We start from the raw sequence: 13,922 nt of genomic DNA on the forward strand, positions 1-13,922 counted from the left end.
TTTTTTGGCCCGCAGCAGAATCGGATCGCATGGGTGTTCACACCATGCGATCCGAGTTTGCAGATCGCACTGCGATATGCGAACTGATCTGGGGGTGTCAGTAACATTTCACTGACACTCCCAGCAGTTCGCATAGGGCAGTGTGAACTGCCGCCGGGAGGCATGCGATGCGGGAACCCGCCGCGGATTCGCGGCGTTTCCGCATCGCTCCAGTGTGAACCCAGCCTAATAAGCGATCATTTTTCTGATCGCCGTATTAGTGTCACAGGTGACGCTAGTTAGGCAGGTAGGTATTTAGGTTCGCCGCAGCTTTTTATAGCGCTAGGGACCCCCATATACTACCGCATAAAGCCCCCTGATTGCCCCCTAGTTAACCCTTTCACCAGTGATCACCATATAACTGTTACAGGTGACGCTGGTTGGTTAGTTATTTTTTTATAGTTTCAGGGCACCCGCCATTTATTACCTAATAAAGGTTTAACCCCCTGATCACCCGGCAGGTGTCATTTGTGACTAATAACTGTTAGGGCAGTTAGGGTTAGCCCCCTTTAGTTCTAAGGTACCCCCCTAACCCCCCCAATAAAGGTTTAACCCCGTGATCACCCCCCGTCGCCAGTGTCACTAAGGCTGGGTTCACATTGCAGCGGTTTATGAGAACGGATGTGATTCGCACCGCACTGCAGTGCAAATCACATCCGATCTCTGTGCGATTCGAGTTCAGCTATACAGATAGTATGGCTGAATTCGTGTCGCACCCGCCGCAAACTCGCACGGGACCCTTTTTTTGGTCCGCAGCAGAATCGGATCGCATGGGTGTTCACACCATGCGATCCAAGTTTGCAGATCGCACTGCGATATGCGAACTGATCTGGGGGTGTCATTAACATTTCACTGACACTCCCAGCAGTTCGCATAGGGCAGTGTGAACTGCCGCCGGGAGGCATGCGATGCGGGAACCCGCCGCGCATTCGTGGCGTTCCCGCATCGCTCCAGTGTGAACCCAGCCTAATAAGCGATCGTTTTTCTGATCGCTGTATTAGTGTCACAGGTGACGCTAGTTAGGCAGGTAGGTATTTAGGTTCGCCGCAGCTTTTTATAGCGCCAGGGACCCCCATATACTACCGCATAAAGCCCCCTGATTGCCCCCTAGTTAACCCTTTCACCAGCCAGTGATCACCATATAACTGTTACAGGTGACGCTGGTTGGTTAGTTATTTTTTTATAGTTTCAGGGCACCCCCCATTTATTACCTAGTCTCACTAGTGTACCCCTAAATTTAGGGGTGTCTACTTTCTAAAATGGGGTCATTTGGGGGGGGGGGGGTTTGTGCCATCTTGGCATTTTATGGCCTTCAAAACTGTAACGCCCTTAGAAAGCCTGAAGGCGGTGCTTGGTTTTTGGGGCCCCGTACGCGGCTAGGCTCCCAAAAAGTCCCACATATGTGGTATCCCCGTACTCAGGAGAAGCAGCAGAATTTATTTTGGGGTGTCATTTCACATATGCCCATGGCATGCGTGAGCAATATATCATTTAGTGACAACTTTGTGAAAAAAAAAAAAAGTTTGTAATTTTCCCGCAACTTGTGGCAAAATATAAAATATTCCATGGACTCAACATGCCTCTCAGCAAATAGCTTGGGGTGTCTACTTTCTAAAATGGGGTCATTTGTGGGGGTTTTGTGCCATCTTGGCATTTTATGGCCTTCAAAACTGTAATAGGTAGTGAGAAGTGAACTCAAAAAATTACGCCCTTAGAAAGCCTGAAGGCGGTGCTTGGTTTTCGGGGCCCCGTACGCGGCTAGGCTCCCAAAAAGTCCCACATATGTGGTATCCCCGTACTCAGGAGAAGCAGCAGAATTTATTTTGGGGTGTCATTTCACATATGCCCATGGCATGCATGAGCAATATATCATTTAGTGACAACTTTGTGAAAAAAAAAAAAAAAAAAAAAAAGTTTGTAATTTTCCCGCAACTTGTGGCAAAATATAAAATATTCCATGGACTCAACATGCCTCTCAGCAAATAGCTTGGGGTGTCTACTTTCTAAAATGGGGTCATTTGTGGGGGTTTTGTGCCATCTTGGCATTTTATGGCCTTCAAAACTGTAATAGGTAGTGAGGCGTGAAATCAAAAATTTACGCCCTTAGAAAGCCTGAAGGCGGTGCTTGGTTTTCGGGGCCCTGTACGCGGCTAGGCTCCCAAAAAGTCCCACATATGTGGTATCCCCGTACTCAGGAGAAGCAGCAGAATTTATTTTGGGGTGTCATTTCACATACGCCCATAGCATGTGTGAGCAATATATCATTTAGTGACAACTTTGTGTAAAAAAAAAAATAAAAATTTTTTTTTGTCATTATTCAATCGCTTGAGGCAAAAAAATAAAATATTCAATGGGCTCAACATGCCTCTTATCAATTTCCTTAGGGGGTCTACTTTCCAAAATGGGGTCATTTGGGGGGGTTTTGTACTGCCCTGTCATTTTAGCACCTCAAGAAATGAGATAGGCAGTCGTAAACTAAAAGCTGCGTAAATTCCAGAAAACGTACCTTAGTTTGTAGATGTGACAACTTTTGCGCAAACCAATAAATATACAATTATTGACTTTTTTTTTACCAAAGACATGTGGCTGAATACATTTTGGCCTAAATGTATGACTAAAATTGAGTTTATTGGATTTTTCTAATAACAAAAAGTAGAAAATATCATTTTTTTTCAAAATTTGCGGTCTTTTTACGTTTATATCGCAAAAAATAAAAATCGCAGAGGCAATCAAATACCATCAAAAGAAAGCTCTATTTGTGGGAAGAAAAGGACGCAAATTTTGTTTGGGTACAACATTGCATGACCGCGCAATTACCAGTTAAAGCAGCGCAGTGCCAAAGTGTAAAAAGACCTCTGGTCATTTACCAGCAAAATGGTCCGGTCTGAAAGTGGTTAACTGACAATTGTGCGGTCGTGCGACGTGGCTCCCAAACAAAATTGATGTCTTTTTTTCCCCCACAAATAGAGCTTTCTTTTGGTGGTATTTGATCACCCCTGCATTTTTTATTTTTTGCGCTATAAACAAAAATAGAGCGACAATTTTGAAAAAAACGCATCATTTTTTACTTTTTGTTATAATAAATATCCCCCAAAAATATATAAAAAAATTTTGTTTCCCTCAGTTTAGGCCGATACGTATTCTTCTACATATTTTTGGTAAAAAAAATCACAATAAGCGATTATTGATTGGTTTGTGCAAAAGTTATAGCGTTTACAAAATAGGGGATAGTTTTATGGCATTTTTATTAATATTTGTTTTGTTTTTTACTAGTAATGGCAGTGATCAGCAATTTTTATTGTGACTGGGACATTATGGCGGAGACATTGGCCATTTTTTTACATATTTTTGGGACCATTGTCATTACATACAGGTAAGCTTACAAGAAGGCTTATCTTTATGTACAGTAAATATCTTCTAAAAGTGCACCATTTAGGAGATATTTACTATAGTAGCAGTCGGTGATGTCACCGGTGCATGCACGCTGGACTCTCAATGGATGACGTGCTGTCCATTGAGAGAGCGGTGCCACAGCTGGGACTCCCACAGGCATGTGCAGGAGTGACATCATCTCAGCTCAGCCAGTCAAACAGCCGAAGCCTGCAAACCCAAAAGGAAGACCTGGAGAAAATGAAAGCCCTGTCAGTGGTGAGTGGAGGGCTTCATTCTAAGATAGGTCTTTCATAATGTGCTAGTATGCAATGAATGCTAGCACATTTTATTATTTTTCAGGGAATTTTTTATTTTTTTTGCAGTTTACTACTGCTTTAACTCAATTATGGTGATAACACTGTCGCCAGAACAGATGGTGAGGATAGCTCCGACAACAATAACGACTTGACAGAAGCTATAGACTTTCCTAACTCTGTCTAAAAAAAAAAAAATAAATAAGAAATGTTGCCTGGAGATAAAAAAAAACAAAAACCATGGTTTATGTTGTTCATATATTGAAGCTGCAGTATGAAAAAGCTTGACAAATTCAACTTCATCACTGTTCTTGCAATGTGATAGACATATTTCCTTAGCAGAAATATATATATATATATATATATATATATATATATATATATATATATATATTTTTTTTTTTTTTTTTGATGTTCGGTGCTTCAGAAGTCCCAGAAGCCTATGGATCATGTTTAAGCTAAAAGTATTTGAAAGTATAGAATACAAATGAAATGTTTTTATGGTCAATTTATCTAACAATTTTTTTTTTTGATTTTTTTAAGGTCTAACATCAGAGTTGAAATTCCGAAAGACTTTAGCACGATCAGTGTGTTATCCTGCAACAACAGTAAGTGTTTTTATTGCAACATGTTTTATTCCTTTTGTGATGGTTGCTAAGATGAAAAGTGAGCATGCTTATCCTTCAATCTTTCTGAAAACAGTAAAGCTTGGATGTAAGTGCCTCCAGGAAATCATGATAAAGGTTGGAGATTTCTAGGACTGTCTTTATTATTCAGGTTACTTTTATGTATTTATTACACTTGACAATGTATCAATCAGTGCACAAATCTATCTGCAACATTTCCGACTTTGACTGTGAAGAGCACATCTGTTATCAAAAACGTTTGATTTTAAAATTTACAATATTTAATTTTCTAGTAAATTATTGTAGTAGGATAAATGTTGCACTAACCATTTGTTTTCTATACACATTCAATATCAACGCTACAGTATGTAATCCTGCCTTAAAGCGGTTCTTCACCCTAAAGGGGAAGTTCCGCTAGTATTATCCCTCCCCCCCTCCGGTGCCACAATCGGCACCTTTCGGGGGGGAGGGGGGTGCAGTTACCTGGATAATCCAGGTAACTGCACCCACTTCCGGCCAGACCGCCGCATGGCTCCGCCCACCGCCGCATGGCTCCGCCCCCGTTGTGTTCTGGGAAACACACAGTTCCCAGAGACACAGCGGGGAACCAGCGCAGCGCGACTCGCGCATGCGCAGTAGGGAACCGGGCAGTGAAGCCCTCTTGCTTCACTTCCCGATTCCCTGACAGAGGATGGCGGCGGTGGCTGCAGCGAGACGAGCGATCGCTCGTCATCTGCCGCCGACATCGCTGGAACCTGGGACAGGTAAGTGTGATATTATTAAAAGTCAGCAGCTGCAATATTAGTAGCTGCTGGCTTTTAATATTTTTTTTTTTTGTGCAGCTCCTCTTTAATAGATGTAATTGTTTAGTCATACTGTTACACATAAGATACCTGTCACATGTTGAACAAATGGATGTATAGTCAACCCTCCGCTGCAGGTTAGATGAATGAAGAGAAAGCAGTTGGTGTTTGTTGAAAAGAAGTTTGTCAGTGAAAAGTTGTTTAGTCATTAGAGATGGCCTTGCGGGTTCTCACGGTGGTCGGTTCGCGGTGAATTTTGCGTGTTCATGATTTGCCAAACCAGCAGACTTCTGTCACTGATCGCCCGGCAGACATATGCATTTACATTGGGAAAGAAGTTTGACCCATGATGACAAATCCATCATGGGGTAACAGGAAAGCCAATTGAGACATTTTAGCACATGGACAATTGGACATTCCCCCTACCTTATAAATAGACCTGATCTGGCAGCCATTTTACATTCTGTCTTATGTCACTGTAGGGAGAGGTTGCTGTGTGCAGCAGGGACAGACTGTAATGACACAAATCACTAGCTATTAGGTCCACAAAAGTCCATTTAAGGACTGGTATAGGTGTACAGTATATAGGGTTCTGGTGCACTGCTGCTGACTGCTGTGCTGGTGATTGTTGAGTGCACTGCTGACCGATTCTGCAGCTGTCTTTTGTCAGTGTAGGGACAGGACGCTGTGTGGAGCAGGGACAGTATATAGGGTTGTACACGCGTAATATACTTTCTTTCAACTATAGAAAGAATATTATACTTGACTGCTGACCGATTCTGCAGCTGTCTTTTATCAGTGTAGGGACTGAGAGACAGTCTGCAAATCACTAGCTACTAGGTCCACAAAGGTCCTTTTAAGGACTGGTATAGGTGTACAGTATATAGGGTTTTGGTGCACTGCTGCTGACTGCTGTGCTGGTGTTTGCTGAGTGCACTGCTGCCCGATTCTGCGGCTGTCTTTTATCAGTGTAGGGCCTGAGGGACAATCTGCAAATCACTAGCTACTAGGTCCTTTTAAAGACTAGTATAGGTGTACTATTTGGTGTGCAGTATATAGTGGTGTAATACACGTAAAAAATACTTGCACATATAGAAAGCATAGTATAGTGCATTTCCACTGTGCAGCATAGTGACTGCTGAGCGGTTCAGCAGCGATACTACAAAGAGTGACAAACGCAATTAAAAAAAGTATTATAACTGGTGTGATAGACCAGTGGCCCCAAAAAGCGACAGATTGAAGCGCTGTTATATACCTTCTTCCACATACATACTGAACTTCTCTAGAGACTTTTGTCACGGGGTCATTTAAAAAATGACAGGCAGAGGAAGAGGCAGGCCCTTCCACAGGGGTGGTAGGGGTAGGGCAGGAGCAACAGACTTGAGCCAAAGTGACAAATTGAAGAAGGTGCGTGCGATTACATCAAAGGATGCACCAGACTTGGTTGAGTGGCTCACTCAGCCTTAGGCCGCGTACACACGGGCGGACTGTTCGCCCAACTAAGTTCGTCAGACAATCCGACAAACAGTCCGTTCAAAATTTGCATGAACGGACTTGACCACACACGATGAGCAGACAGTCCGCTGAAAGCGTACGCGATGACGTGAACGGCACGTACGACGGGACGAGAAATTCGACGTCCAATACACTGCAATGCAACCATCGCCGTGTAAATCCTTTCTGAGCATGCGCCAAACTTAGTCTGTCGAACTAGCCTACACATGAGCGGACTGTCCGCTGAAACCAAATTTGGACGGACTGTCTTACGGAAATTCCGTAAGACTTTGTTCGTCAGACTGTCCGCTGAAACAGTCTGCTGAAGCCCACACACGAGCGGATTGTCCGCTGAAACACTGTTCAGCGGACTAAGTTGGGCGAACAGTCCGCCCGTGTGTACGCGGCCTTACTCTTCTCCACCCTCCTCATCCTCTCGATCTGCACCTTCTTCTTCATTCTCTGCTGTGTGCACCCCCAAATACACTACCACCAACACCACCACCATATACACTGATCCATCGCAAGACATTGCCGATGTGCAGGCACTCTTGGCATTGGATCAGGAAGAGGAGGTAGCAACAACCGCCACTCAGCAGTCTGACGACAGTACCCAGATCAGCCCAAGGAGGTTGGTCCCCGCTGTTGCTGCCTACTCCGAGATCTCTAATTATAGCGGTGGTTAAGGTGACGTAGATGATGTGTCTAGTGATGTCACGTGGGTGCCCACAAGAGAGGAAGAGGAGGGGAGTTCAGGGGGAGATATGGACCAGCAGATAGGGAGGAGAAGCAGGCGGAACTCTCTTGCCCAACGGTTGACGGCTGGCTTGTCAGAACTGATAGCCCGCCAACTACTGCCATATAAACTGGTGGACTTGGAGGCCTTTCGAAAATTTGTGGCCATTGGAACACCACAATGGAAGGTCCCAGGAAGGAAGTATTTCCCAAAGCTATATGGCCATGTTCAGCGGCAAGTGAATGTATCTCTGGCACACAGTGTTGGTGCCAAGATACATCTGACCACAGACACGTGGTCTAGCAAACACGGGCAGGGAAGGTATATCACTTTTACTGCCCATTGGGTGAACCTTCTGATGGCCGTCAAGCATGTAACCCGTGGCACCCGTGTAGATTTGGTTTTACCGCCATGGATTGCATGCAGGCCTGGTTCTTCTTCTCCTCCTCCTACTCCATCCTCCTCCCTCTCCTCCTCGGCTGACTCCTCCTTTTCCGCTGCTAGCGTCTCTTCCGCTGCGCCACCCAAGCTCCCCAGAACCTATTCGACATGCCAGGTGAGACGTTGCCATGCTGTGCTGCGTCTGTTGTGCCTGGAAGCCAAGAGCCACACTGGCCCTGCACTCCTTTCAGCTTTGCATTCACAGGCAGATCAGTGGCTAACACTGCTCAATTTGACGGTTGGTAAAGTGGTGTGTGACAACGGTGCCAATCTGCTTAGCGCATTGAAACAGGGCAAAATTACACATGTGCTATGCATGGCACACGTCTTAAAGCAGTCGCGGTCATGCAGCGATTAGTTGTCCAATACCCTGGGGTCCAGGACATCTTGCGGCAGGCAAAGAAAATCTCGGCCCATTTCAGAAGATCTTACACGGCCATGGCTCACCTTGCTGACATTCAGCGGTGACACAATCTGCCGGTCAGACGTCCTATTTGTGATTTCCCGACGCGATGGAACTCAACCTTCTATATGCTTGGTAACTGCACGTTTCTGCTGGAGCAGCCTAATGTTTACCTGTACGAACTCTGCGGCAGAACAGGTTCTGGGGAGCTTGTTTTTTTTCACCACGCCAGTAGCTGCTCATGCGCGACGCGTGCAGACTTCTGTGGCCATTTCATGAGATCACCAAACTGGTCAGTCGCAACCATGGTGCCATCGGTGACATGGTACGTTATGCCTTCTTTATGGAGCGTGCATTGCATCGTGTCATTGATCAAGCTGTGGAGGAGCAGGAGCAGGAAGATGAGGAAGTTGCAATGCTGGATGAATTCCCAGGGGGGGCTACTCTATCCTGTCAACAACAGGAGTCTGAAGAGGAGTCAGAGGAGGATGGTGGCGGGGCGGATGAGGAGGAGCAAGAAGAGCATGCTTTAAACCTTTCTGGGATCCCTGTTGTTGTGCGTGGATGGGGAGAGGAGAATGAGGAGGAAGACATTATCCTGGATGATGAGCAGGAGCCAGGCCACCACACCGCTTCCAGTTTAGTGCAAATGGGGGCCTTCATGCTCCAGTGTTTTAACAGGGACCTCCTTATAAAAAAGCATAAGGGTCAAGGACCAGTACTGGGTGGCAACGTACTTAGACCCCCCGGTACAAACACAAAATGGCGGAAATGTTACCACCGTCACAGAGGGCCGTCAGAATGGAGCACTTCCAGGCCTTGCTTCGAGAAATGCCGCATTCTGCTTTTGTGTGCACTGGCAGAGGAGGAATTCCCACTCCCAGAGAGAGAGTTGTTTATACCAATCCAACAGCACCTGCAAGAAGAGGGCGGTTTGAAGATGTGTTGGTGACTTTGATATGAGGTCATTCTTTCAGCCAACCCATCGATAGGTGTCACCCGGATCCAGCATCAGGGAACGCCTAGACCGACAGGTGTCTGACTACATTGGGTTAACGGCCGATGTGGACGAGGAGTGGTGAACCCCTGGACTACTGGGTGGGCAGGCTTGACCTCTGGCCAGAGCTTACCCAATTTCCAATGGAACTGTTGGCTTGCCCCTCATCCAGTGTCCTGTCCAAAAGGACTTTCAGCACAGCAGGGGGGATTGTGACCGATAAGCGCACTCGCCTAGCTCACGGCAGTGTTTACTACCTGACATTTATAAAAATAAGGAAAAAGAAGAAAAAACTGCGCTAAGGTGGAAAAAAAAGGGTATAAGATATATAAACTCTTGTGTGATACTTTTAGGGATAAACGTTTAGCTGCGGCTTTACTGTGTCACATAAATACAGAACAAACAAAAATGAAAAATACTAAGCCGCGCTTAACTTATACAAACAACTAAAGCCGCGTACACACGGGCGGACTGTCTGACTGACTGCGTGGCCTACTTAGTCCGCCGAAACACATTTCAGCGGACAGTCCGCTCGTGTGTGGACTTCAGCGGACTTTTTCAGCATGCAGTCTGGCGGACTAAGTATTTCGGAATTTCAGTAATACTGTTCGTCGGACTCGCATTTCGGTGGACAATCCGCCCATGTGTGCCAGTCCGCCGTACTTTTGAAATGAGTGGACTTTTCCCACCCGGAGAAAAGTTCGCTCATTTCGAGCGGGTCTCCAGGTAGGCGGGGCCCGCGAAGGAGACGTCACTGGCCCCGCCGCCTGGTATGGACTTAAAGGGGAACCCCAACGCCGAAAAAAATCGGCGTGGGGGTCCCCCCCAAGTCCACAACAGACCCTTGTCCGAGCATGCTACCCGGCCGGCCAGGAAAGGGGGGCGAACGAGCGCCCCCCCTCCTGAGCCGTACCAGGCCTGGAGAAGAAGAAGAAGAAGAAGAAGAACGGAAGGCGGCGGCGACGGCGGCAACAGAAGACCGGGCCACCGCCTGTAAAAGAGCTATAAGAAGGCGCGGTGGCCTGGCAGAAGAACCGAAGAGGGGGACAAGACCCCCGAAGTCGGTAGAAGAGGCCGGCGGCGAGGAAGAAATTCTCCTCCGCTAGCAAAAGAGCTACAAGAAGATAGCGGAGGAGTCCGGCGAGAAGACCCCCGAAGACGGAAGACCCCCGGAGCTGTGCAATAAAGTATTTTATCTCGTGTGTTGTGTTTTTTTGGTACTTTTATTTTACAGGTGAATGGGTAGGGGTACATTGTACCCCATACTCATTCACATAGGGTGGGGGGCCGGTATCCGGGGGCCCCCTTATTAAAGGGGGCTCCTGGATTCCGATAAGCCCCCCGCCCGCAGACCCCGACAACCAACGGCCAGGGTTGTCGGGAAGAGGCCCTTGTCCTCATCAACATGGGGACAAGGTGCTTTGGGGTGGGGGGGCCGCGCGGCCCCCCCTTCCCCAAGGCACCCCCCCATGTTGAGGGCACGCGGCCTGGTACGGCTCAGGGGGGGGGGGCGCTCGCTCGCCCCCCTTTCCTGGCCGGCCGGGTAGCGTGCTCGGACAAGGGTCTGTTGTGGACTTGGGGGGGGGACCCCCACGCCGATTTTTTTCGGCGTTGGGGTTCCCCTTTAAGTCCATACCAGGCGGCGGGGCCAGCGACGTCTCCTTTCGCGGGCCCCACCTACCTGGAGACGAGCTTGAAATGAGCGGACTTTCCTCCGCGTGTGTGGGCGAGTCCGTTCATTTCAAAAGTAGGGCGGATAGTATGGCGGACTTAGTACGCCGTATTAGTCCGCTCAAAAAGTGGTGTGTGTGGTCAAGTCCGTTCATTAGAAAGTATGACGGACTGTCCGTCGGATTGTCTGACGGACTAAGTTGGCCAGACAGTCCGCCCCGTGTGTACGCGGCTTAATTGTGCAAAAATTCTAATAAATAGTAAACAAAGTTTAGCGACCATATATAGATTAGTGTATACCTATAACGTGCGTGATATAAAACACACATGAATTAATAACTCAAAGCATAGAGCTTAACCCTTACAATATAAATTTCCATTATATAAACCTATATCAACATAAGAAAAAAGGAAGTGGTACGATATACATCACCTGGTGTTTGTGTCGGTTTCCAGGAGAACGGGTCTGTCCGTGTGCGTCCGGCCGGCGCAACGGACTTAAGGCTTACTTTCTTCTACACATTTGTAAGTGCATTTTTACTTTTTTATCTTTGGTAATAAAGGCTTTTACACTATTTGGAGTTTTATTTTCCCTTTATGGTTCTGATGTCCCTGCTTTTGAGTCCCTTTTTGGACCTTTGAGGAAGACGTCCGGGAATAAGTTTTCTTCCCAACCCCCACCGGAGTGGTGGAACCAGGAGGACACCGAGGACCCCCCCTTGGCTGGAAGTTGCATCCATTCTTACAAGTCTCGTGTGACCCTCTGTAGTGGGGGGTCATGTTTTTCTGGTAAGCGGCAAATTTTATCGCATGTTGGTGGTGGATCGAACACTTTTTTTCCCATTGGACCTAGTGGCGGATTTTTTATGAATACTGTGGCTTATTTTCGGAGGACTTTATTCACAGCCTTGTGACAATTAGTGTTGTGGTTCATGTATACGGACTTATTGTTCAAACACTGGGTGTCTTTGTCCCTTCTTTTTTTCTTATGTTGATATAGGTTTATATAATGGAAATTTATATTGTAAGGGTTAAGCTCTATGCTTTGAGTTATTAATTCATGTGTGTTTTATATCACGCACGTTATAGGTACACACTAATCTATATATGGTCGCTAAACTTTGTTTACTATTTATTTCAATTTTTGCACAATTAGTTGTTTGTATAAGTTAAGCGCGGCTTAGTATTTTTCATTTATAAAAATACATGAGGCATGGACCTCGGAGTAATTCAAAACATGTGACCAGTAGACCATGTATATGCATAACTCTATAAACGATTTATTTAATCAAGCACACGGACCTTTTCCTTGTACAAAAAAAGCACACCATACTATATGCCTGTACCCTCATGTTTGATGAGTTTGAGCAGTGTCAAATTTTTGGGTCCCACAGCGAGTTGTTGGTATCAGTGCTGGTGTCAGTGCTCTCTATCTTGGTGCTGGTGTCAGTGCTCTCTATCTTGGTGCTGGTGTCAGTGCTCTCTATCTTGGTGCTGGTGTCAGTGCTCTCTATCTTGGTGCTGGTGTCTGTGCTCAGTTTCTATCGCGGTGCTGGTGTCAGTGAGGGAGATAGCAGCGGAGAAACCAATTAGCAGGCCGTGCCAGCACCATGGCTGAGGATCAAGACACTGGACTGGCACCTCAGGACCACCGCAGTGGAGCCATGCATAAGTGGGGGTAAGCTTCGGGCAGAGGGAGGGGCTCAAGCACAGGTTGTCACACTGGCACTGATCATCTCCTGCACCCCCTTCATGGCCTGGCCTGACCTTGCCTCTCCTCCATGGCCTTCATGCGCTCCTGAATTGTCAAAATTTCACAGATAAAAAAATAATGCTTGAAGTTGTCGATCCCAGAATCACTTAATACTTTTGTTATGTCAGTGCCCATTGTGGGACTATGTGTGCACAGCTAGCAAGTATTTTGTGGCCTGTAGGTTTTTAAGGTTCGCCTGCCATTAAAGTCAATGGGGCCCGCCGCAAACTTTGCGGTTCGCAAACTTTTGGCTGCGTTCACGAAATGTCCCGTCGGAAGTTCGTCCATCACTATTAGTCATACTGTTACACATAAGATACTTGTCACATGTTGAGTAAATGGATGTACAGTCGACTCTCCACTGCAGGTTAGATTAATGAAGAGAAAGCAGTGGCTGTTTGTTGAAGAGAAAACCCCACACATATGCTTAACATGTGTAACAGTGCTGTGTTCTGCTGCTGTGTTAGGATTAATTGGCAACTCCTAATCAGGAGGGAGAGTCCGGGACAGCCAAACCTCTTGTGTAACATCACTGTATCTAGATGAGGCTCAGGCGAGTATTAGGGGAGCTGAGGGGGGCTGCTGCACACAGAAGGTTTTTTTTATCTTAATGCATAAAATGCATTAAGATAAAAAAGAACCTTCTGCCTTTACAACCACTTTAACAAACCAAAAGGGGGCAGATGACAGAAGCATGTTAGGGTTTACATATAATTTAAGGGTTTTATAAGAGAAAGGTTGTAATTTACACCATTTTTGGTAACCTGCTGTCACGTCTACCCCAACATGGGTGGTCAGACACTATAGCTGGCTGCTGTGTGCTTCACGTAGAGCAGCCCCCTTTCCCTTAAGGCAAGCAGGCCTACTGGTACTTGGTTTCCCCCAGGACGTATACATAATACTATAGTGCCTGGCCACCACACCAGGGCAGAAACTGAGCAAAAACAGGAAAAACTTGCAGTTAGCAGACAAGTAGCATGGTTCTATGACAATCCAGGAAAAAGGCAGGCTGAGTTCAAGGAATAGTCCAATAATCCCGTCCGAAGTCATACACAGGGAAATCCAAACTAGCAAAGCAGGGCAGACAGGGAGCTTGATCAGGAACAACACAGGTATCATTCACTATCACAAGCAAGGGACTGAATGTTTGGCTTGCTTATAACAGGTGACTGACCACATCAATCATCTTGTAGGTGGACACAGACAGGGAGAATGCAATAGCCACAACCCGGATGCTGGAATAAGGACTTAAGTGATCCTGACACCTGCAGTG

The 13,922-nt window shown here is 46.4% G+C and overlaps 1 protein-coding gene across 1 annotated transcript in view; it reads left to right on the top strand.

The window, feature by feature from the left end:
• The window catches only part of LOC143998086 (NXPE family member 2-like), a 143,685-nt gene that overhangs the window by 81,129 nt on the left and 48,634 nt on the right, over positions 1–13,922 (top strand). Inside the window, exon 3 of the mRNA XM_077493840.1 lies at positions 4,269–4,333. Coding sequence (XP_077349966.1) covers positions 4,269–4,333 — 65 coding nt within the window. The remainder of the gene's footprint in view (positions 1–4,268; positions 4,334–13,922) is intronic.

This window comes from Lithobates pipiens, unplaced genomic scaffold (assembly GCF_037356315.1).
Source record: "Lithobates pipiens isolate NorthernLeopardFrog02 unplaced genomic scaffold, aLitPip1_a1.2 Scaffold_19, whole genome shotgun sequence".
NCBI classification, from domain to species: Eukaryota; Metazoa; Chordata; class Amphibia; order Anura; family Ranidae; genus Lithobates; species Lithobates pipiens.